The sequence below is a fragment of the Lagenorhynchus albirostris genome, chromosome 13, assembly GCF_949774975.1.
Source record: "Lagenorhynchus albirostris chromosome 13, mLagAlb1.1, whole genome shotgun sequence".
NCBI lineage: Eukaryota > Metazoa > Chordata > Mammalia > Artiodactyla > Delphinidae > Lagenorhynchus > Lagenorhynchus albirostris.
The window spans coordinates 69,716,340-69,741,576 of NC_083107.1; the positions used below are offsets into that span (position 1 = coordinate 69,716,340).

Sequence of the window (25,237 nt, forward strand, 5' to 3'; positions counted from 1 at the left end):
CAAAGAGGGCCTTGTTGACATGTTGTGTATAGACTGTGCCAACACAATGGAATAGAGTCACTTCCCCAGCATGTGGAAATTAAATGGTAAATCTAGTTGAAGATTTTTTATTTGCCCCTTTTCAGGTGCTCAGAATTTTGATGTCATACGACTGTCAACTTACAGAACAGCTTGCAAATTGCGATTTGTGCAAAAACGATGCAACCGTAAGTCATTTCTACTCATTTCTATGATAGCTGGATAGAGCTCTTGATAATATAGAAGATTTTAATGTGTTTTAGTCATATTGTAATGTTAATTGAATTATTTTGTCTTAAGTGTTTATCAGAATATAAGCTTTGTAATGGAAAGAGCTTGTTAATTTATTCTGGGTGTCCCTCAAAAAATTTAAGAAACTCAATAAGGTGACTAGTTTTGAGATTAATTAATTCTTTATTTTTTTAAAATTTATTTATTTATTTATTTATGGCTGTGTTGGGTCTTTGTTGCTGTGCGCGGGCTTTCTCTAGTTGCGGTGAGTGGGGACTCCTCTTCCTTGCGGTGTGTGGGCTTCTCATCGCGGTGGCCTCTCTTGTTGTGGAGCATGGACTCTAGGCACGCGGGCTTCACTAGTTGTGGCATTCGGGCTCAGTAGTTGTAGCTTGCAAACTCTAGAGTGCAGGCTTAGTAGTTGTGGCACACGGGCTTAGTTGCTCCGCGGCATGTGGGATCTTCCCGGACCAGGGCTTGAACCCGTGTCCCCTGCATTGGCAGGCGGATTCTTAACCACTGCACCACCAGGGAAGTCCCAAGATTAATTAATTCTTTAAATGGGAGAATTCATTTCTCCTTGTCACTTTTTAATACAAAGTTTTATGTAAAATTAATACAGTTTATCAGCTTCTGGAGAGAAAGAAAAACTAATATTTTGATAAAGGCATAATAAAAATTAACTTTCTTGTTTAAACTTAATATAACACAAATCAGCCTTTTCTATAAGCGGTTGCTTCCACAATTGCTACTTATAAAATACGTAAATTAAAATATTTGTAAAATGCATATAAAATCTTTCTTAATTTGTGTGCAGATGAACTGACTTAGAATTATTGTACTTTTCTCAGATATATGTGTGTGTGTGTGTGTGTGTGTGTGTGTGTGTGTGTGTGTGTGTGTATTAATGAAAAACTGTTTTGTGTAATGGAAAGAACATTAGCCTTAGAATGGGAAAACCTGTTTTACTCCAGGTTTTGTTTGTCATTTATTATAAACACGTGACCTTGGACAAGTCACTTTATATTTAAATACTTCTACACTACTTTAAGTCCTACTCAAAAATCCTAGCTTAAAATTCTCTCCAAAGAGTTTACCGTACCATCCTAGACTGAAGTCATGTTTCTTCTCTGGTTTCCCAAAGCATTGTTTTCAAATTATGGGTTGTGACCTGTTAATGGTTCCTGAAACTGTTTTGGTGAGCTGTAGCCAGAATTTAAAGCATGTAATGGAGAAAAAAAAAGAGAAAGAAAAAAAAGTCAGAATGTAGCTTATGTGGTAAAGTATTTTGTGAAACGTGTTTTTTATATATCTAGAGGGGTGTGTGTGTGTTGATTTAAATATATTTGCATGTTGTCAAAAAGTTTGAAAACCGCTGTCCTACAGGAACTACCATTTTTATACTTCTTCCCATAATTATTCTTGGAACACAGTAGTCTATGTGTGGGCTGAGCCAGGCTAGTGGCATTAGTAATATAAAGTAAAAGATGCATTGTTCTAGCAGTTTTATTTTGTCACATATGATTCTTCAGTCTACCAGATTACTCCAGGTTATAAGTAGGAGTCAGATTTCAATTTTTTCCATATATATGTTCAGTTGACCCTACACTATTTATTGAAAATAAATCCTTTTCTTCATTACTTCAAAAACCATCCTTTTTCTTCATTACTAAAAAAATCCAGATTATAAGTAGGAGTCAGATTTCAATTTTTTCCATATATATGTTCAGTTGACCCTACACTATTTATTGAAAAGACCATCCTTTTTCTTCATTACTAAAAAAATCTTTTTCTCATATTCATTAGGAGAAATGTACAAGAATGTTCATAGCTGTGTCCATATGTGAGAGGATCTGTTTTTGGACTCTTTGTGTTCCATTGGTCTGTTTGTCTATCCTTATACCAATAATCACTGTTAGAGCTTTAGGGTTAGGGTACTTTTGTTCTATTTTACTTTTTAAGATTGTCTGAGACATTCTTGGCCTTTTTACATTTATTTTCACACAAATTTTAGAATTTGCTTGTTAATTTCTACTAAAAATGAAAAACAAAGATTTGTGCTGGGATTTCTTTCCTTCATTTTTTTTTTAAAGTATAATTTACGTATAATAAAATTCATCCTTTTAATGTATAGTCCTGTGGGATTTTGTTGGGACTACACTGAATCTGTAGATCAAGTTGGGGAGAAATTGATGTATTTCCAGTGTTGAGATTTCATTTCTGTGAACCTGATATATCCCTCCATCTATTTAGGTCTTTAAGTTTTGCTAATTTATATATTTTTTGGTAGAGATATTGCACATCCTTTATTGGATTTATTCCTGAGTCCTCGTGTATGTTTAGAAATACAGTGACTTTCATATCTTGATTTGTACCTAGCAGTCATTCTAGACTCAAATATTAATTTTAGTGATATACATGCAGAATCTTTATGATTTTCAATGTGTATAATTTTGTCATTTCTGAATAATGACAGTTACTTTTATTTCCTATACTGATAATTACTGCATATTTATATAGGTTAGGATTTGAAATACGATAGGAATGATGACAGTGGGCATTTCTTATCTTATTCCCAATATCAGAGGAATGGCTTTCAACATTTTACTATTAAGTAATATGTTTGCTGCAGTTTTTTGTAGATATCCTTAATCAGATTAAGGAAATTTCCAAGTAGTGTGTTTATTCATTTCTAAAGATAAAGTTTATTTTAAAAGTTTTCTTTTTGATAATGATTTCTGACAATTTCATTTTGATCATAGAGCATGGCTTATATGATTTTAATCCTTTAAAATTTATTGGGATTAGTTTTATGACTCAGGATAAGGTCAGTTTTTTTACACGTTCTTTGTGTTATTGAAAATAAAGCATATTTTCTAATCACTGGGGGCAGGACTTCATATAGTGTCCATTATGCCTGCCTTGTTAGTTTGTCTATGATTGTACTTATTTTTTTTGTATGTTTGCTCTGTCACTTGCTAAGAGAGGTGTGTTAATATCTCCCACAAAGTCTGTGAATTTGTCTCTTTGAGGTTCTGTTACATTTTCATTGTGTATTTTTGAAGCTACGAAGGGGAGGCAAAACTTTACCTCTACCCTCTCAGGGTCTCCAGCGGAGCCTGAGAATTAAATAGACGTAAGACAGATTAACAGGAGAAAAGCATATGGATTTTTACATGTACATAGGAGCCCCCATAGGAAAATGAAAACCCAAAGGAGTGAGTGGGCCTAAGTGCTTATATACTAAGTTGAACAAAGAGTGGCAGTTGTGGAAAAATAACTAAAATATGTCAGGAGACTAAAGATAAGAGCTATTTTAATGAAGTCTGCAGATTTCACTCAGACTCAATTCACTGTCTCTGGTGATGAGGATGTTTCTTTCCTCTTGGAATAAGGAGGGCGTTTTTCACATGGGACTTTTACTTCCTGCTTTTGGGAAGAAGAGGGGAGGTCAGAGTGTCCTTCTTGGCATCTGCTGTTTTTCAGGAGTCTTTAGCTCAAACTACTCCGTATGCCAAAGTGGCATATCTTGGGGTGACATATTCTGCCACCCTTCACTATTCTATTAAATGTAAGTAAATGTAAAATTCTTATATCTTTCTGCTGAATTAAACTTTTGAATTGTTGAAAAAGTTACAAAATAAACACAAAGTTTGTGTTGACAAAATAAACACAAAGTTTATTTTCTTTGTGTTCCAGTACATCTTGTTGATATTTGGAACATGATTGAAGCCTTCCGAGACAATGGCCTTAATACACTGGACCATACCACTGAGATCAGTGTGTCTCGCCTCGAGACCGTCATCTCATCCATCTACTACCAGCTGAACAAGCGCCTTCCTTCTACTCACCAAATCAGTGTGGAACAGTCCATCAGCCTCCTCCTCAACTTTATGATTGCTGCATATGACAGGCTAGTACCTGCCCTGCTTAATCCATTTTAAGAATGTTTCTCTTCTAATCATCCTTCTTCTGTACTGCCTTGCCAAGGGTTGTCAACTTAGAATCACAGTTAAAAGGGAAATGAATTAGTACAAGTCCCTTCTAAAGACTGGTTAAATGCCAGAGTGACTTACTGTCTTGGGACATGTCACATATTAACCTCTGTAACATTAGGGAGATTCACAACACTTGAGACATAATTGTTTGGTAAAATTGTCGGTACCTTAATATAGCTGTTCTCTATCCAGTGAAATATAGCCAAGTGGTACATTTGATTATGAGGCTTTCTATTTGACTTTTAAACTAACTTTTCTTTACTATGTGATAGCAATTGCCTTTGGACTATATAGTACCTTGTTTTCTCTTTATTTATGTTTAGGAGTCTATTTTAATTCTTTTCAATGTAGAACATTGTGTTCTAAACCTTAAAACAATAGAAGAAAACTAAATGTCCTCCAAATTAAAACAGAAATGAGTTGTTATATTTGTATTTATGGAGAATTAAGTTGGTATGATAAAAAATAAAATAGAAATCATAAATGATGGAAGCACAGAGGTTAATATTTATTTTCCGGGAACCAGGAGTTCAGATGTCTGATCCCTGCTGTACTATCAGCAATGTGATTTGGATGGGTTAATTCTCTCTGCTTCATTTTTCTCTCTGTAGGAAAATGAGTTCATATATTTGTAGAATACTATTAGTTATACTTCATAATATTGAGGGTTCTGTGAATTAATGGTAAAACCATACAAATGTCAAGGCCAAGTCACAACATAGGCACTCACTAAATTCACTTTTTTAAAATAATTAATTAATTAATTAATTTTTGGCTGTGTTGGGTCTTCGTTTCTGTGCGAGGGCTTTCTCTAGTTGTGGCGAGTGGGGGCCGCTCTTCATCGCGGTGCATGGGCCACTCTTCATCGCGGTGCACAGGCCTCTTGCTGTCGCGGCCTCTCGTTGCGGAGCACAGGCTCCAGACGCGCAGGCTCAGTAGTTGTGGCTCACGGGCCCAGTTACTCCGCAGCATGTGGGATCTTCCCAGACCAGGGCTCGAACCTGTGTCCCCTGCATTGGCAGGCAGATTCTCAACCACTGCGCCACCAGGGAAGCCCCCACATTTTTATAAGATGTTATCAAATGAGATATTCCATCCATTTAATAAAAAATTATTTAAAGAAATTTGAATTTTTAAAACATGAGTGTACATGTAGCGTATGTCCCAGAATTCTAATGCCATTTTTTTTAGCAGTTAATCTGGTAGGTTAAGTTTATACTGTCCAAGGAATGACTCTTCTGATCTAAAAACCTTAGTAAAAACCATTATTCTGTGGTGAGTAAGCAGCACCTTATCGTGACACTGACTCACTGAGTAAGTCACTTCAGGGCCACACAACACAAATTAATTTAAGAAACTTTTTAAAGTCAGAAATAAAAGTCATCTTAGAGCTAAAAATGATAAAGCAGAGATTATAAACTTTGACTCCATAATTATATCAAATAAGTACTACGGCTAAAGAAGGGAGGAGAAGAGAGAGTGAAGAGATAGCAAAAGGGAGAATGGGAAGACCAAAGTTAAGGGCAGAAGGTACAGAGGTGTCCTGGGACACAGTTGGAGAAAGCCGGACACAGGCAGAAAGAGACAAAGGAAAAGAAAAAAGAGACAGTAAATCAGCAGGAGGGCACACTGAAGAGAACTAGGAAAGCAAAAAGAGACAAATGAGCTAAGAGTAAAGAATATAGTGTGGCAGGGGTGAGTTTGGTAATTCTCAAGTCATATCCTGTTTAAAATGTTGACCGTGGGCATCAGAATAAATCGTCACATCTTTACTGACCTTGAACTCTTCATATGATAAGAGCTTATTTAGTTAGCTCTCCGGAAATTTGAAATTCGCTTTCATGTACTGGAAAAAAGAAAGGATCTGGTTATCAGAATTTTATTTTTGAAAATCAGGGCATTTTGTTGTTAAATACTTCCAAAAGTAGTAGTCTCTTTATAGATTGGCCACTTTGTTATTTAGGCTGGAGAGTCCCTTTGGTATGTAGAATTCCTATTATTTTAACTGATCTTTTCAAGCTTTTGTATTTCATAATTTCTCAAAGTTAAAATTTGAATACAGCAATTAACTTAATTATTAAATTCCCTCACCTCCAAATTCATAGTCACATTTTTGGTCAGGTTGTTTCTGATTATTATAATAGATTGTGAGACCCTAAAACGATCATCAGGAACAAATAGGATCTAAGACTTTCTCCCTTAAGCATGTATTTTCTTAGGAATTAATTTTTTTAATACTTAGATTTAAAATATTTCACATTGGACAATTAAAAACATTGAAAAGTATGAAGAATGATATTATAAACATCTGTGTGTAGACTTTAAGCTAAGAGGAATAGCCAAAACATTCTGTTAGCCTCAGTTTTTTCCTGTTTCAGGTCCTCAGTACCACAGTTACAGTACCGTAGGTACATGGTCTGGTCCGAAGGTACAACAGGTGATGCTCTAACCAACATTTTTTTCTTCTTTTTTTTTGTTTTTGATAACAAGGATATCCAAATTCCCAGTGTGAGGCATAGGAAACCTTTCTTTCTCTTCTTCAGTTGAGCTGATTTAGTGATTTAGAGCTTGGGATTTATAAACCTCCTTTCTGTTTCCAACCTCGGTGTTAGTTCCACATCTTCAACTATAAGCAATAGAAAGCCTACTCAGATGGGCTTTCACAGTAACTGGAGCAATAGGCTCACATAACAGAGGAGCCAGAGACAGGATTGTGGTTGAATCAGGGCCCTGGCTGCATTTCTTCTTTTTTAAAAAATATTTATTTATTTGGCTGCGCCGGGTCTTTAGTTGTGGCATGGGGGATCTTTTAGTTGCGGCATGCGAGATCTTAAGTTGTGGCATGCAGACTCTTAGTTGCGGCATGTGGGATCTAGTCCTCTGACCAGGGATCGAACCTGGGCCCGCTGCATTGGAAGCGTGGAGTCTTAGCCGCTGGGCCACCAGGGAAATCCCTGCGTGTCTTTATAGTGGTCTTGGCTTTGACCTTCTCTTCTATTAGCTTCATCCTTATGCTGACTTCAAAAAATGCCTGCTACAGCTACTAAAATGCTTCCTGTCAAGTCTAGGTGAGGGAGAGAGCCAGTTTTCTTTCAACACTGAACAAAGCCTCCACCAGATATGTGCGTTTGGGCCATGTATGTGTAAGTGGTAGGCTTTTTAGCTGAAAACAAAGGATTTGTGCCTTTGGGGCAGAGGATAGTTAAATTCTCACCCTCACCCTGTGTTGCCTCATCATGGGGATAGTTGGACTAGATACGAAGGTGATGACCACAGTGTTCACTACTAAACTCCTTGAAGTGCATTATAAACTTGTGGTTCCCTTTCTTGTTAAATAGTCCTACTCTCCACCCAGTTCCTTAAACCTGAGAGTCATTATAACTCTTCCTTCTCCGTCATCTCCCACATCCAGTCGGTTACCAAGTTCTTTCATTTCTACCTCTTGAATATCCTTCAGGTCTATGTACTTCTCTCCATCCCCACTGCTACCATCCCAGACCACCAGCATCATCTTTCACCTGGATTACTGCTATAGCTTCTAAGTGATTTTTTTTTCATATACTCTTTATTCCCTCATTCATTCTTAGAAATAATAAACATCCACCAACCCACTATCTGACCCAGGAACTTGAACATTGACAATAATTTACATTTATCTCCTAACCCATCCCACTGAACTGCACTTAACTAAGGCGAACCCTATTCTGATTTTGTATTATCATTTCCTTGCGTCTTAAAAACCATTTTTGTTCACATGTATGGACATAAATAAAGTATTGTTTAATTTTAAATATTTTTACAATTATAAAAAGAGTGTCATACTAATGTACTATTATCTGATTTATTTTTTTCAGCCAGTAACATATTTTAAAGATTCAGTCATGTTGCATTTATCTATAGTTCAGTTATTTTAACTGTTATATAACATTCTGTTGTGTTTCTATACCATTCTGGTGTTTTCTAGATTTTTGCTCTAAGAAACAACTCTGCTTGGAATATTCTTATTTGTGTCCAAGTGTTTCTCTTGGTTCTAAACTGAGGAATAGAATTGCTGAGCTGTGGGGTATATGAAAGCTCAGATTTACTCTGAACTGATATTTAGAAAGTATAAAATTATTTTTCCAAATTGTACCCATACATAAGAGATCCTTTTGATTCACATTCTGTAAGCCTTAGAATTCTTGGACTTCTTAGTTTTTGCTAAATGACATCTCATTGTTACCTTGATTTGCATTTTCTTGATTACTGAGCATGTTCATATGTTTCTTGGCCATATTTATTACTTCTGTGAAATGCCTCTTTGTGTCTTTTGCCCATTATTCTAGTGTGTTATATTTTCTTTTTATATTGATTTGTAAGAGTTCTTCCTATAATTTAGATAACAATCCTTTCTTGATTATGTGTGTTGCACATATATTCTCCCAATTTATAGCTTGATTTTTTTTTACTTAAGATGTCTTCTTCATAAAATGTTTTTTAAAGAAAATGTCAAACATATAGAAACATAGAAAGAATATTATAGTAACAGCGTGCCCGTAACACAGCTTCCATAATTACCAATACATGGCCAGTCTTATTTCATCTATATCCCCAGGCTCTCCGCCTCCCTTCTCCCCACTTTCTTGACTTATTTCGAGGCAAATCTCACATGTCGTTATCATTTCATATGTAAATATTCCAGTGCATACATATCTCTAAAAGGTGGGATGCCTTAAAAAAATTACCATAATGCCCTTATCTCACCTGAAAATTAATATAAATATTCATTAATATGTTAAAATATCCATTTCACTAATTCCCTTATAAATTTTTATTTTTATGTTGTTTAATTTGAGACTCAAATAAGGTCCATGTATTGCAGTTGATTTTTTTAAAATTTATTTATTTATTATTATTTTTTAACACCTTTATTGGAGTATAATTGCTCTACAATGGTGTGTTAGTTTCTGCTTTATAACAGTGAATCAGCCATACATTTACATATATCCCCATATCTCCTCCCTCTTGCGTCTCCCTCCCACTCTCCCCATCCCAACCATCTAGGCAGTCACAAAGCACCGAGCTGATCTCCCTGTGCTATGCGGCTGCTTCCCACTAGCTATCGATTTTACATTTGGTAGTGTATGTATGTCCATGCCACTCTCTCACTTTGTCCCAGCTTACCCTTCCCCCTCCCCATGTCCTCGAGTCCATTCTCTACATCTGTGTCTTTATTCCTGTCCTGCCTCTAGGTTCTTCAGAACATTTTTTTTTTTTTTTTAGATTCCATATATATGTGTTAGCATAAGGTATTTGTTTTTCTGACTTACTTCACTCTGTATGACAGACTAGGTCCATCCACCTCACTACAAATAACTCAATTTCGTTTCTTTTTATGGCTGAGTAATATTCCATTGTATATATGTGCCACATCTTCTTTATCCATTTATCTGTTGACGGACACTTAGGTTGCTTCCATGTCCTGGCTATTGTAAATAGAGCTGCAATGAACATTGTGGTACATGACTCTTTTTGAATTACGGTTTTCTCAGGTTATATGCCCAGTAGTGGGATTGCTGGGTCGTATGGTAGTTCTATTTCTAGTTTTTTGAGGAAACTCCATACTGTTCCCCATAGTGGCTGTATCAATTTACATTCCCACCAACAGTGCAAGAGGGTTCCCTATTCTCCACACCCTCTCCAGCATTTATTGTTTGTAGATTTTTTGATGATGGCCATTCTGACTGGTGTGAGGTGATACCTCATTGTAGTTTTGATTTCCATTCTCTAATGATTAGTGATGTTGAGCATCCTTTCATGTGTTTGCTGGCAATCTGTATATCTTCTTTGGAGAAATGTCTGTTTAGGTCTTCTGCCCATTTTTGGATTAAGTTGTTTGTTTTTTTGATATTGAGCTGCATGAGCTGATTGTAAATTTTGGAGATTAATCCTTTGTTAGTTGCTTCGTTTGCAAATATTTTCTCCCATTCTGAGGGTTGTCTTTTGGTCTTGTTTATGGTTTCCTTTGCTGTGCAAAAGCTTTGAAGTTTCATTAGGTCCCATTTGTTTATTTTTGTTTTTATTTCCATTTCTCTAGGAGGTGGGTCAAAAAGGATCTTGCTGTGATTTATGTCATAGAGTGTTCTACCTATGTTTTCCTCAAAGAGTTTGATAGTGTCTAGCCTTACATTTAGGTCTTTAATCATTTTGAGTTTATTTTTGTGTATGGTGTTAGGGAGTGTTCTAATTTCTTCCTTTTACACATAGCTGTCCAGTTTTCCCAGCACCACTTACTGAAGAGGCTGTCTTTTCTCCATTGTATATTCTTGCCTCCTTTATCAAAAATAAGGTGACCATATATGCATGGGGTTATCTCTGGGCTTTCTATCCTGTTCATTGATCTATATTTCTGTTTTTGTCCCAGTACCATACTGCCTTGATTACTGTAGCTTTGTAGTATAGTCTGAAGTCTGGGAGCCTGATTCCTCCAGCTCTGTTTATCTTTCTCAAGATTGCTTTGGCTATTCGGGGTCTTTTGTATTTCCATACAAATTGTGAAATTTTTTGTTCTGGTTCTGTGAAAAATGCCATTGGTAGTTTGATAGGGATTGCACTGAATCTGTAGATTGCTTTGGAAAGTATACACATTTTCACAGTGTTAGTTCTTCTAATCCAAGAACATGGTTTATCTCTCCATCTGTTTGTATCATCTTTAATTTCTTTCATCAGTGTCATAGTTTTCTGCATACAGATCTTTTGTCTCCTTTGGTAGGTTTACTCCTAGGTATTTTATTCTTTATGTTGCAATGTAAATGGGAGTGTTTCCTTAATATCCCTTTCAGATTTTTCATCATTAGTTTATAGGAATGCAAGAGATTTCTGTGCATTAATTGTGTATCCTGCTACTCTACCAAGTTCATTGATTAGCTCTAGTAGTTTTCTGGTAGCATCTTTAGTATTCTCTACATATAGTATCATGTCCTTTGCAAACAGTGACAGTTTTACTTCTTCTTTTCCGATTTGGATTCCTTTTATTTCTTTTTCTTCTCTGATTGCTGTGACTAAAACTTCCAAAACTCTGTTGAATAATAGTGGCAAGACTGGACAACCTTGTCTTGTTCCTGATCTTAGAGCGAATGGTTTCAGTTTTTGACCATTGAGAACGATACTGGCTGTGGGTTTGTCATATGTTGCCTTTATTATGTTGAGGTAAGTTCCCTCTATGCCTACTTTCTGGAGGGTTTTTATCATAAATGAATTTTGTCAAAAGCTTTCTCTGCATCTATTGAGATGATCATATGGTTTTTCTCCTTCAATTTGTTAATATGGTGTATCACATTGATTTACGTATGTTGAAGAATCCTGCATTCCTGGGATAAACCCCACTTGATCATGGTGTATGATCCTTTTAATGTGCTGTTGGATTCTGTTTGCTAGTATTTTGTTGAGTATTTTTGCATCTATGTTCGTCAGAGATACTGACCTGTAGTTTTCTTTTTTGGTGGCTTCTTTGTCTGGTTTTGGTATCAGAGTGATGGTGACCTTGTAGAGTGAGTTTGGGAGTGTTCCTCCCTCTGCTATATTTTGGAAGAGTTTGAGAAGGATAGGTGTTAGCTTTTCTCTAAATGTTTGATAGAATTCACCTGTGAAGCCATCTGGTCCTGGACTTCGGTTTGTTGGAAGATTTTTAATCAGTTTCAATTTCAGTGCTTGTGATTGGTCTGTTTATAGTTTCTGTTTCTTCCTGGTTCAATCTCGGAAGGTTGTGCTTTTCTAAGAATTTGTCTGTTTCTTCCAGGTTGTCCATTTTATTGGCATATAGTTGCTTGTAGTAATCTCTCATGATCCTTTGTATTTCTGCAGTTTCAGTTGTTACTTCTCTCTCATTTCTAATTCTTTTGATTTGAACCTTCTCCCTTTTTTTCGTTTTTTTTTCTTCCCTTTTTTTCTTGATGAATCTGGCTAATAGGTTATCAATTTTGTTTTTCTTCTCAAAGAACCATCTTTTAGCTTTATTTTCTTTGCTCTTGTTTCTTTCATTTCTTTTTCATTTATTTCTGATCTGATCTTTATTATTTCTTTCCTTCTGCTAACTTTAGGGGTTTTTTGTTCTTCTTTCTCTAATTGCTTTAGGTGTAAGGTTAGGTTGTTTGTTTGAGATGTTTCTTGTTTCTTGAGGTAGGAGTGTATTGCTATAAACTTCCCTCTTAGAACTGCTTTTGCTGCATCCCATAGGTTTTGGGTCGTCGTGTTTTCATTGTCATTTGTTTCTAGGTTTTTTTGATTTCCTCTTTGACTTCTTCTGTGATCTCTTGCTTAGTTAGTAGCGTATTGTTTAGCTTCCATTTGTTTGTATTTTTTAACAGATTTTTTCCTGTAATTGATACCTAGTCTCATAGCGTGTGGTCAGGTAAGATACTTGATACGATTTCAATTTTCTTAAATTTACCAGGGCTTGATTTGTGACCCAAGATATGATCTATCCTGGAGAATGTTGCATGAGCACTTGAGAAGAAAGTGTATTCTGTTGTTTTTGGATGGAATGTCCTATTAATATCAATTAAGTCCATCTTGTTTAATGTATCATTTGAAGCTTGTGTTTCCTTATTTATTTTGGTTTTGTATGATCTGTCCATTGGTGAAAGTGGGGTGTTAAAGTCCCCTACTATGATTGTGTTACTGTCGATTTCCCCTTTTATGGCTGTTTCCATTTGCCTTATGTATTGAGGTGCTCCTACATTGGGTGCACAAATATTTACAATTGTTATATCTTTTTGTTCGATCTTCCCTTGATCATTATGTAGTGTCCTGCTTTGTCTCTTGTAATAGTCTTTACTTTAAAGTCTATTTTGTCTGATATGAGGATTGCTACTCCAGCTTTCTTTTGATTTCCATTTGCATGGAATATCTTTTTCTTTCCCCTCACTTTCAGTCTGTATGTGTCCCTAGGTCTGAAGTGGGTCTCTTGCAGGCAGCATTTATGCGGGTCTTGTTTTTGTATCCATTCAGCCAGTCTGTGTCTTTTGGGTGGAGCATTTAAACCATTTACATTTAAGGTAATTATCGATATGTATGTTCCTGTTACCATTTTCTTAATTGTTTTAGGTTTGTGTTTATAGGTCTTTTCCTTCTCTTGTGTTTCCTGCCCAGAGAAGTTCCTTTAGCATTTGTTGTAAAGCTTGTCTGGTGGTGCTGAATTCTCTTAGCTTTTGCTCGTCTGTAAACGTTTTAATTTCTCCACTGAATCTGAATGAGATCCTTGCTGGGTAGAGTAATCTTGGTTGTAGCTTTTTCCCTTTCATCACTTTAAATATGTCCTGCCACTGCCTTCTGGCTTGGAGAGTTTCTGGTGAAAGATCAGCTGTTAACCTTGTGGCGATTCCCTTGTATGTTATTAGTTGCTTTTCGCTTGCTTCTTTTGATATTTTTTCTGTGTATTTAATTTTTGATAGTTTGATTAATATGTGTCTTGGCGTGTTTCTCCTTGGATTTATCCTGTATGGGACTCTCTGAGCTTCCTGAACTTGATTGACTATTTCCTTTCCCATATTAGGGAAGTTTTCAACTACAATCTCTTCAAGTATTTTCTCAGTGCCTTTCTTTTTGTCTTCTTCTTCTGGGACCACTATAATTCGAATGTTGGTGCGTTTAATGTTGTCCCAGAGGTCTCTGAGACTGTCCTCAATTCTTTCCATTCTTTTTTCTTTATTCTGCCCTGCAATAGTTATTTCCACTATTTTATCTTCCAGGTCACTTTTCCGTTCTTCTGCCTCAGATATTCTGCTATTGATTCCTTCTAGAGAAGTTTTAATTTCATTTATTGTGTTGTTCATCATTGTTTGCTCTTTAGTTCTTCTGTGTCCTTGTTAAACGTTTCTTGTATTTTCTCCATTCTGTTTCCAAGATCATCTTTACTATCATTACTCTGAATTCTTTTCCTGGTAGACTGCCTTTTTCCTCTTTATTTGTTTGGTCTGGTGTTTTTTTGCCTTGCTCCTTCATCTGCTGTGTGTTCCTCTGTCTTCTCATTTGCTTAACTTACTGTGGTTGGGTCTCCTTTTTGCAGGCTGCCGGTTCGTGGTTCCTGTTGCTTTTGGTGCCTGCCCCCAGTGGCTAATGTTGGTTCAGTGGGTTGTGTAGGCCTCCTAGTGGAGGGGACTGGTGCCTGTGTTCTGCTGCATGAGGCTGGATCTTGTCTTTCTGGTGGGCAGGACTGTGTCCAGTGGTGTGTTTTGGTGTGTCTGTGACCTTATTATGATTTTAGGCAGCCTCTCTGCTAATGGGTGGGGTTGTGTTCCTGTCTTGCTAGTTGTTTGGCATAGGGTGTCCAGCACTGTAGCTTGCTGGTCATTGAGTGGAGTCGGGTCTTAGTGTTGAGATGGAGATCTTTGGGAGAGCTTTCACTGTTTGATATTACGTGGAGCCGGTCTCTGGTGGACCAGTGTCCTGAACTCAGCTCTCCCACCTCAGAGGCACAGGCCTGGCACCCAGCCAGTACACCAAGACCCTGTCAGCCACATGGCTCAGAAGAAAAGGGAGGAAAAAAAGAAAGAAAGAAAAAATAAATAAATAGTTATTAAAATAAAGAAATTATTAAAAATAAAAATAATTAAAAAATAATAAAAACGTAGAAAGTAAGAAAGAAGGGAGAACCAAACCAAGAAAGAAATCCACTAATGATAGCAAGTGCTAAAATCTATACTAAAAAGAAAGAAAAAAAAAACGGACAGACAGAACCCTTGGGCAAATGGTTGAATCAAAGCTATACAGAGAAACTCACACAAAGAAGCATACACATACACACTCACAAAAAGAGAAAAAGGAAAAAAAAGGTATATATCTATATCTATCTATCTATATACAAAAAAGGAAGAGAACAACCAAATCAATAAACAAATCTACCAATGATAATAAACTCTAAATATAAACTAAGATAAACATAAAACCGGAAACAAATTAGATGCAGAAAGCAAACCCCAAGTCTACAGTTGCTCCTAAAGTCCACCAGCTTCAATTTTGGGATGATTTGTTGTCTGTTCAGGTATTCCAGAGATGCAGGGTACATCATGTTGATTGTGGAGATTTAATCCGCTGCTCCTGAGGCTGCTGGGAGAGATTTCCCTTTGTCTTCTTTGTTCGCACAGCTCCCCGGCGTTCAGCTTTGGATTTGGCCCTGCCTCTGCTTGTAGGTTGCCTGAGGGCATCTGTTCCCTTTTGGGAAGTCTGAGGTCTTCTGCCAGCCTTCAGTAGGTGTTACGTAGGAGTTGTTCCACATGTAGATGTATTTCTGATGTATTTGTGGAGAGGAAGATGATCTCCACTTCTTACTCCTCTGCCATCTTGAAGGTCTCCCTGCAGTTGATATTCTTTTAAGATTCTTTTAATCTGTAGGCTCTCCCTTCATCTCTCTCTTTTTACCCTAGAGATTACAGTATGTATTCTTGATTTTTCAAAGTCTAAGATTAATTGGTACCATTACTCTCTTTCTAGGTAATACAAAGACTGATGTGTTTCTATACCATTTTGGTTTTAGGACACTTTAATTTAATTTACCCATTCTTTTATGTCATTGAGATTGTGTATTTTTATTTTATATATATTTAAAATCAAGCAGGCCTTATTAATTTTTTTATACAGTGAGCATCATTTAATTTATAGGTAAACTAAATGATGTTAACTATAATAAAATAGTGTCTGCTTAATTTTAAATATACTGGTTTTGTTGTTTTTCACTTGCTTCTGCATTTTTAAGCTTCCATCAGGAATTCTTTTCTTTCTTCCTGAAGAACACCCTTTGGCATTTCCTTTCTGCAAGTTAGATTGTGGCACGTCGTCTTAATTTTCGTTTGAAAATTTCATTCTCATACTTTAAGAATATTTTCATTTGATATATGAGTTTTTGGTTGACAATTGCTTTCTTTCAACATTTCAAGAGTATTGTTCTAGTATTTTTTTAGCTTCCATAATTTCTGATGAGAAATCAATAGTGGATATAATTTTAGCCACTTTGATGGTAATCTGTCAATTTCCTCTGGCAACTCTTAAGATATTCTTTATTTTCTTTTCTTTTGGTTTTCAGCAATATTACCATGATGCCAGATGCATAATTCTTATCTCATAATCCTTAAATATAATAAGCAGAGTTACTGTAAGATCTGTGCTTGTAATCCAATATCTAGGTTCCCTATGGTTCTTTTTGTACTGTTTGCTGTTTCTGTTTTTCATTCATGTCATCTTACTTCCTCTCTGCCTTGTTATTTTTTATTATGTGAGAAACATATTCCAAAATAATTTTTTATTTTTAGTATGTACCAGTCATTATATTGCAAAATTATTTGCAGAAATACTTTGAGGCCTAGGATAATGTTTTCCTACAGAGAGTATTTATGTTGTTTTTTTTTTTTTCTTTTTTTTGTATTTATGTTTTCTTCTGCCAGGTGCCTGGAGACCATAACAGTCCAGAAGCACCTGAGTTATTTGCAATTCAGCCCATGTGAGGCCCTGTTTTACTTCTGCACACTAGTGCTTTTAGGTGCAGCCTTTGGGCTTTCAACCCAGAGTAATGGGAGCAGGAGTAGGCAGTTTCATCAGGATTCAACGTTCCACATCTCTCTTCTAGCCCCTTAGTACTATCAAAGAGTTACTACTCTGTACTTCAGCCTTTCTGGTCCCCTTCTGAAATCAGAAAATCCCTTGCATGGAAAAAGAAGTTTCAGTCATTGCACTCACCTCCCTGGGCATCCAGCTCCTTTGTATTAGGTAACTCAGTTGTTAGTCCTCATTTGCATTCAGGGAGATTAAAAAATTTTTTTCCCATCTTTACTACTTTTCCTCAGAGGAAGAGGTGATCAGAATTAACTAGTCTGCCATTACCAAATATTTCCTCTGTTTTTATTTCTTTTTTCTCTTTTTTGGAATGTTGTCATATTTACTTCCTCTGTCTCCTATTGTTTCTCACATATGCTTCAATTCTGTAACTTGCTGCTTTCCTTTTATTTATTTTTATTTTTAAATTAATTAATTTTTGACTGCATTGAGTGTTCATTGCTGTGCATGGGCTTTCTCTAGTTGTGGTGAGTGGGGGCTGCTCTTCGTTGTGGTACGCAGGCTTCTCATTGTCGTGGCTTCTCTTGTTGTGGATGGAGCAAGGGCTCTAGGTGTGCAGGCTTCAGTAGTTGTGGCGCACGGGCTTAGTTGCTCCACAGCACGTGGGATCTTCCCAGACCAGGGCTTGAACCCGTGCCCCTTGTATTGGCAGGCAGATTCTTAACCACTGTGCCACCAGGGAAGCCCTCTCTGCTTCCTTTTAGAAGAATTTATCAGTCTGCATTTCTACTCATTAATATGTTCTTTGTTTAGAGTCATTCTACTGTTTGTCTCATCTGTTATGTTAATTTTTAGCTGTTGTATTTTTCAAACCTAGAATATCTGATTCATTCTTTTTCATGATTTATGGTTCTTATTTCATATTGCTAATCTCTCTTTTAGTTTGACTTTTATTATTTCTATTTTTTAATTGAAATATAATTGACATATAACATTATATTAGCTTCAGGTGTTCAACATAATGATTCAGTATTTGTATATATTGTAAAATGATCATCACAATAAGTCTAGTTAACGTGTATCACCATACATAGTTGTAAAAAGTTTTTTTTCTTGAGATGAAAACTTTTAAGATCTCTCTTAGCAACTTTCAGATATACACTACAGTATTTTAAGCTATGGTTACCATGGTGTACATGACATCCCCATGACTTACTTATTTTATAACTGGAATTTTATATGTTTTGACCCCCTTAATCCATTTTGCCCACCCTCCACCCCCTGCTTCTGGCAACCACCAATCTGTTCTCTATATCTCTGAACTGGGGATTTTTTTTTTTTTAATTAAAAAAATATTTTTTTTAGTTTACACATAAAAGCGAGATCATATGGTATTTGTCTTTTCCCTTCTGACATTTCACTTAGCATACTGCCCTCGAAGTCCATCCATGTTCTTGCAAATGCAAGATTTCCTTCTTCTTTATGACTGATATTTCCTTGTATGTATGTATGTGTATGTGTATACGTATATATATACATACACATAGATACACACCATGTTTTCTTTATCTAGTCATACACTGATTGACACTTAGATTGCTTCCATGTCCTGGCTGTTGTAAGTAATGGTGCAGTGAAAGTGAGGGTGTATGTATCTTTTTGAGTTAGTGTTTTCATTTTCTTCATATAAATGCCCAGAAACGGAATTTCTGTATCATTTGGTAGTTCTATTTCTAAATTTTTGAGGAATTTTTATACTGTTTTCCATAGTGCCTGCACTAGTTTACATTCCCACCAGCCGTGCACAAGGGTTCCCTTTTCTCCACATCCTCACCAGCACTTGTTATTTATTGTTTTTGATAATAGCCATTCTTAGATGCGTGAGGTGAAATCCCACTGTGGTTTTGATTTGCATTTCCCTGAAAATGTCTGTTTTCTTATGTCTCTTTGATATATTTATGTTTATTTTTAAGTTTCTGGTCCATTTGTTCTAATACTAAAGCTTTTGAAGCTGGTATAAGTTGTCCTGTTCGTTGATTTTTGTAGTTGTTGTTGTTGATTATTTTTTAAGGTAGTTGTACCCCTGGGTCCGAGGAGTGGTCTTGGGTTGGATATTTGCAGTGGATGTGGGCAAAACGTGGACACGTGGGCTGGAGTGTCCACATGCATATATGGTTCTTTGAAGTATGGGGTGTGTTGGAGGTGGCAGGAAAAGGGGGCCAGACTCTCCCCATGTGGGGGCATGAAGTGTCTCAGAATCCTAGATTTGAATTTGACTTTCCAGGCCATTTTGAAGGTGTATTAGTCATTGTACAGAGATAGAACATATTTTAATCTATTAGCTTGATTGATAACTTTAATATTTAGACATACGTATATGGGCCTCTTTTTGTAATCATGGTGCTGTAGGGGCAGGCTTGGTACCAGCTATTGATTAGGCCATGTGATTTCTGACAAAAGATTTAGTTTCTACAAGACTTATCTCATTTTGAGTTGCTGGTGTAAACTTTTATATTTTAATCCTGATAGGGCATTCTTCTTGGATAATTATTGTATTCTGCATTTTCCACTCCCTGTGTAAGAAAGAAAAATGTTCTCTAATGACTTCCTGAGAAATTCCTTTTACACTTTATCTGACTATTGAGCCTTATTTTCCCTCTTATTTTTTTCATCAGGATTTGTTTTGTAAAAGAGTCTGTGGCCTTCACCAAACATGTTGGTTCTGAGATATAATGAAATTCCACCTTTAATGGAAAAACCTATTTAAAAAATCATGTATCTAATGAAACTAGGCTTGGATAAAATCTTCAAAACATATCAGTATTGAATGTACCAATGAAAGGCTCGGGGTTATTGTTTACTATCTAAAATAACAGTAGAACACACTCTCTCAAATTTGAACAATCTAAAGATTCCTTTAGGGTAAAGACTTTTATATGTCTAATTTATGGTGATTTTATATGAAAAAAGTTCCTGTGTAGTTTGGAACTATGGCTGAGAACTATTTTAAAATCTTGTTTTAGCAGTTTAATTTGGATATGTTGAAAGTTTCCATAGTTCCCTTTTAATACTGGATGCAAAAAATAAAGCAATATAAAAGAAAAAAAAAAAAGCAAAACCAAACTAGTTCACTTTAAATAAAAGGAAATGTATTCCTTAAATTCCAAATGTGCCCAGCTAGCATATTATGGAATGGACATTGCTGGAAAAGGATAATATTGGGTTACAGTCTTCCTCATTAGTGATTTTTAAACAAAACTATAATTTCCTGTGAAACACAAACATTTCATTTATTTATATACAGTATTTACTACTATCCCTGCTTGTTCTTTGATGGATTCAAGATGACAGGAAAAAACCAAATAAAAATAGGAGAGAAAAAAAAATAGGAGAGAACTAGTGCTGAATGGGAAGGTTTTGATGCCCTCGATAGTAGCACATTTAACTCTTAGAAAGATCTGATCATAGCTTTTTAAGGAAATTTCCAGGGGATGGTGGAGAACGAGCTAGGGGTCTTGAATGTTTTAAAAATGTGAAATCCTAAGGGGAAACCTATTGCACAATGGAGACCAACAGCCACTTTGGTGGAAGAAGAGGAGTGGAGCCCGTGTGCCCTCACGACATCCCCTACCCTTCAGGATGCTGCTGTCGTGTGGATTGTGTGATGTGACATCACCAAAACCAGTTCACCGAGCCCCAGTCTAAGTGCTTGGTGGCAGAATTACTTCTAAGTTCACTTATTACTTTTCCCATCACTTACTTACTCTTTAAATTTTGTAGCTTTTCTTCTCTCCCAAGAGAATTCATGCATTTGTGCCAATTTTCAAAAAGGACTCTGTTTGATTTCAGGATATGCAGACCTGCAAAGGGTTTGACCATTTGCTAATATTTCAGATTTTAAAAAATTTTTTGGATTGCTATTTTGGTCTTATTTTATTATTTCCTTTTTATAATTTTTTTTTTAAAGAAAGGGCAAGAGGAATACTTTTTCTGAATGTTGCTTTTTCTTTGTCTTTGTTTTTCTCTGAAAAGGAGAGAGGAAGTAACAGAGAGACTTCTCCAGTCCATTCAGTACTCACCTCCAAAGTAATCTGATTAAGACACTATTTTCATCATGCAACTTCCCTCCTCGGAAACCTTCAAAGATTCCCTGTGGTTTTTTTTTTTTTTTTTTTCCTGTGGTTTTTGAATGAAGTTTGTACGCCTCAGTTTCTATCAGTCCTTAATTCCCTGCTCACACCAAACTCTAATTAAGCTACTTGAGGCACTTTTCAGGTTTTCCAATATGACATGCTCATTTCTTCTCTCCATGTATTTTGGTTGGTCTCCTGCCCCACCTCCCCTGGTTTTTACCTACCCTGTAGCCTTCCTTATAATCACCAACCCCATTTTCATCCCTATGATGACCTGTAGTACTTATCTGTATCATTATTTTGACTTTTGAATGTCTGATGCTCTCAACTGCTTTGTAATTATACAAATAAGATTGAAAGTCTTTGAGAGCAGAGATTCTACCTTATATTTCTTTGATTCCTCAATAAATGTAATGCTGGATTCTTTTTGTTTAATTTTTATTGGAGTATAGTTGCTTTACAATGTTGTGTTATTTTCTGCTGTACAGCAAAGTGTATAATGCTGGATTCTTAATAAGTATTTGTAAGATTGAAATGAAAATTAGCAGGCATTCTGCTTGTGGTAAACTTGAATAATATTCTGTGTTGATTTTACTTGGTTAAACTGTTTGACATTTGTCAAATGGATTCTTGATTTGCCGTTGATTATTGCATAACCATTCACTGTGAAGTTTTGTAAATTAAGATTAATTGGAAAAATATGAGTTTTCGAAAACCAAGGAGAAATGCTCTCATTACTTTTAGCTACATGCGATAATTGGACTGGTAACACTGTTTCTGAAGTAGAAGTCTGTTTTTCACGTGAGAAGTACTCATTTATGGTTGACAGCATTTACAGTTGTTTGCCAAAAGTGTAGAAACAGCTTGTTTTCTTAAGTAAACAGTGCTCCCTACAGTCCTGTTTTCAAAAGTATTCATTTGAATAGCAAGCTCTTATTAGATAGTGCAAAGCTATAAACACCATCCAGTTTGGGTTAGTTTATTTTTTAAAATTTTTTATTGAAATATAGTTGATTTACAATGTTGTGCCAGTTTCAGGTGTACAGCAAAGGGATTAGTTATACATATATGTACATATATATGCATTCTTTTTTTAGATTCTTTTCCATGATAGGTTATTACAGGGTATTGAGTATAGTTCCGTGTAGTATACAGTAGGTCCTTGTTGGTCATCTATTTTATATCCAGTAGTTTAAATATATATATATATATTTTTGGCCACACTGTGCGACATGTGGGATCTTAGTTCCCTGACCAGGCATCTACCCCCGCCCCCTGCATTGGAAGCACGGGGTCTTAACCACTGGACGACCAAGGAAGTCCCTGGGTTAGTTTAAATGTCAAAAAATTTGAGACTTTACTAAACTGAAATGAGCAAATTCCCATCCAGACGGCACAAGTGAGGAGTGCAGAGACTTCTGAAGGCACCTGCATGTCAAAACTCAACAGTGTTTATTCAGGGTGACTCACTGTTTGCTTAGCTTGGCGCAGACCTAATCATGGTGTTTTCTCAGTGTTGGGTGATAAGAACTCTCTTTAGAAGTCATGGGCATGGTTTACTGTCAGACTCTAAAATGATGGATCTATGGAGGTGAATCATGCAGAGAAGTCTGAGACAGAGAATCATCATGTTCCTTATTGAGGGAGGGTGCTCCCCAGAAGAATTCTGTGTGGGTGGGGTTAAAATAATAAGTTTCCTCTCTGCTGTCACCTTCAACACATATTACCTGTTTATCCTTTCATTTTAGTATCTTTCTGTAGGGGTTAATATTCATTGTTAATTGTGTTATACCTTAAATACCTTTAAAAAAAAGTTATACCGAACTTTCCAGCTAGGCCAGATTTTAAGTGACTCACATTTTTTATGATGAAACCAGGTTAAAGATCTTTCCAGATCTTGTTTGAAGAGAACTGATTCTGGTATGAACTTGGACTTGACTTTGGAAGTACTGAAAACATGGATGTTGGTGAGGTTATACGTGCGATGGCCAGGGGCAGCTGACTATTCAGTTTTAAATGTAACTTGACCAGGGTATGTGGATTAAATTCAGATGTATGGTGGGAAGGATCAAGAATGAGTTTTTCCAAGAAGTAATCAGTCAGATAAAGGACGGAATCATAGGGGATTAGGCTGCTAAGTGACTGCAGCTTCTCCCTACTGCCTCTAATTGCAGAGGAAGAATGCAGAGCTCCAACCAAACATTACAGAAGTAAAAGTGCCACTTTGGCTTTGCTGTGTTTGGGGGCAGTTATAGGAAGTTGTAGTTAGGCTTAAAGTAGACTGAGGGATTGCAATGCCAAGAAAAGCATTCAGAGCAAAGGAGTAAATGCTGAAGTTTGACCTACAAAGCAAATAGTTGCAAGGAGGGAGCTAACTTTTTTTCTTTTTGAAGAAAAATAAAAATAACATGATTTGAGGAAGAATTGTGAGGCTACCCATTCACTAATTTTATTGGATCATTGTGTCTTCGTGCTGTTATACTTAGATTTTTATATAAATGTCTTTAATAAATATTTATTAGTATCTTTAAATATATCATTTATTAACTTGTTTATATTAATATTTCCTTTCGAAGGGTGAATAAACCTTTTGGTAGGTGAAACTGTGAACCTAAAGTTGTAAATGATGGTAAGCATTATAAGTGGGAAAGATGAGTTCATAATTAAGAGTGGGCTCAGGCCCATTCCCCCATTCTCAGGATGCACAGTTACATATGTATAAACAGGTTCTTAAACAAAAAGGTTCACTAAGCATCATTTCCAAATCTCTCCTGCCTGCAGATTCATCCCCCTCACATTTACTATGACCCTTAATCTCAGATACCTCTCCTTTCCCCCATACTTAAAGCACCCCGCAACCTGACTTATATTCCCTCTATCCTACTGGGTTACGTATTGACACTCAGATGCATATCCCCTCACTCTCAATGAAGCATGCAATGCTAAGTGCAGATGCATTTGCAGACTCAGAAGAGCATGCAGGCAGAGAGGAGAAAAGATCCACCGTTGGCTGGGTGGGAGATTGTGAGTGGAGATTGCTGTGTGGCTGCTGTGAATAGGAAAGTGGTTGGAAAATAGATAACGAGAGATGACGAGTTAAGGGGCCACGTGTTACTGATAATAATTAGTTGAGGAGTTAATGCACTATTCTGTTAATGCATCTACAGACTGCTTGACCTGAGACCAGCTGTTGAGACCAGTAATAATCCTAATGAGTAGAGGAGGGCACAGGTGTGTAGTGCTGATCCAGGTCAGTTGAGAAATACAGCTGCTATTCTGTATTTAAATGTAAGACTTTCTGAATCCAGGACTATTATTTGCAACAGAGTTGAGTTAAAGAATATTTGAATAAGGGATGCAAAGTGTTGAGAATATTAGTGTTTCTAAAGCATTTTGAAGATTTGGAAAAAGTGCTGTTTAAATGCTATTATAATAATTTTTAGAAGTAAAGATGTCATGGACCCATTAAGACCTGTTTTATGGCATTTACTGATGAGCACTTTCTTCAGTTACAGAGTTGATTTTCACCTGGATCTCTTGCCAGTATGCTGGGCTCTGCCACACTCTCCTGTCTGCACAGATGACATTAGTTTCTTTTTTTGCAGCAAGGGATAGATATTATTTTGTCTCTATGAAGGAAGAACATGAGATTTGGAGCCAGAAGGAGTTATACAAACACAATATGATCAATTCTCTTTCATCTTTGGTCATGTCCTTTGATTTATTGTTGCCTGTGAAGTACAAGCCAAAGTCTTAGAATTGCATTCTAAGCTCTGTGTTGGTAGTTCTTAGCTTTGGATGCATGTTAAAATAACATGAGGAACTTTTTAAAAGTACCAAGAACAGGGTGGGGTTTAGGCATCTGAATAGTATCTTCTATTCTCATACCTTATTGAGATTTGGATCTAGAACTCTAAGGAAATACAAAGAATCATCTTGTTGATTTTTACAAAAATATCCTATTGTGAATTTGGGATTGCATTGAATCATAACAGGATTCTGATCAGTTTAGACATTTTAACAATATTGTCTTTCATTTCATGAACATGGTGTATCTATTTACATTTTCTTTGATTTCTTTTATCAGTATTTTGTAGTTTTCAGCATACACATCTTGAACATAAGTTTTAAAAAAAATTTATCTGTTTTTCATATTTTTGGTGGTATTGTATTTCCAATTTTCTTTTGCTAATTTATAGAAATTTGAATTTTTTTATGTTGACCTTGTATTCTGCAGCCTTGCTAAAGTCCCTTATTGTAGTGTTTTGGTAGGTTCTATGTATTTCTTTTGTAGGTTCTTTGGGATTTTCTATACAGAAGGTCATATTGTCT

General features: G+C 36.1%; 1 protein-coding gene across 6 annotated transcripts in view; it reads left to right on the forward strand.

Annotated features, from left to right (window-relative positions):
• Positions 1-25,237, forward strand: part of DTNB (dystrobrevin beta) — a 232,976-nt gene that overhangs the window by 35,978 nt on the left and 171,761 nt on the right. For all 6 annotated transcript variants that reach the window (XM_060168532.1, XM_060168533.1, XM_060168534.1 and 3 more), the window contains exons 3-4: positions 126-206; positions 3,949-4,162. In XM_060168532.1, coding sequence (XP_060024515.1) covers positions 126-206; positions 3,949-4,162 — 295 coding nt within the window. The remainder of the gene's footprint in view (positions 1-125; positions 207-3,948; positions 4,163-25,237) is intronic.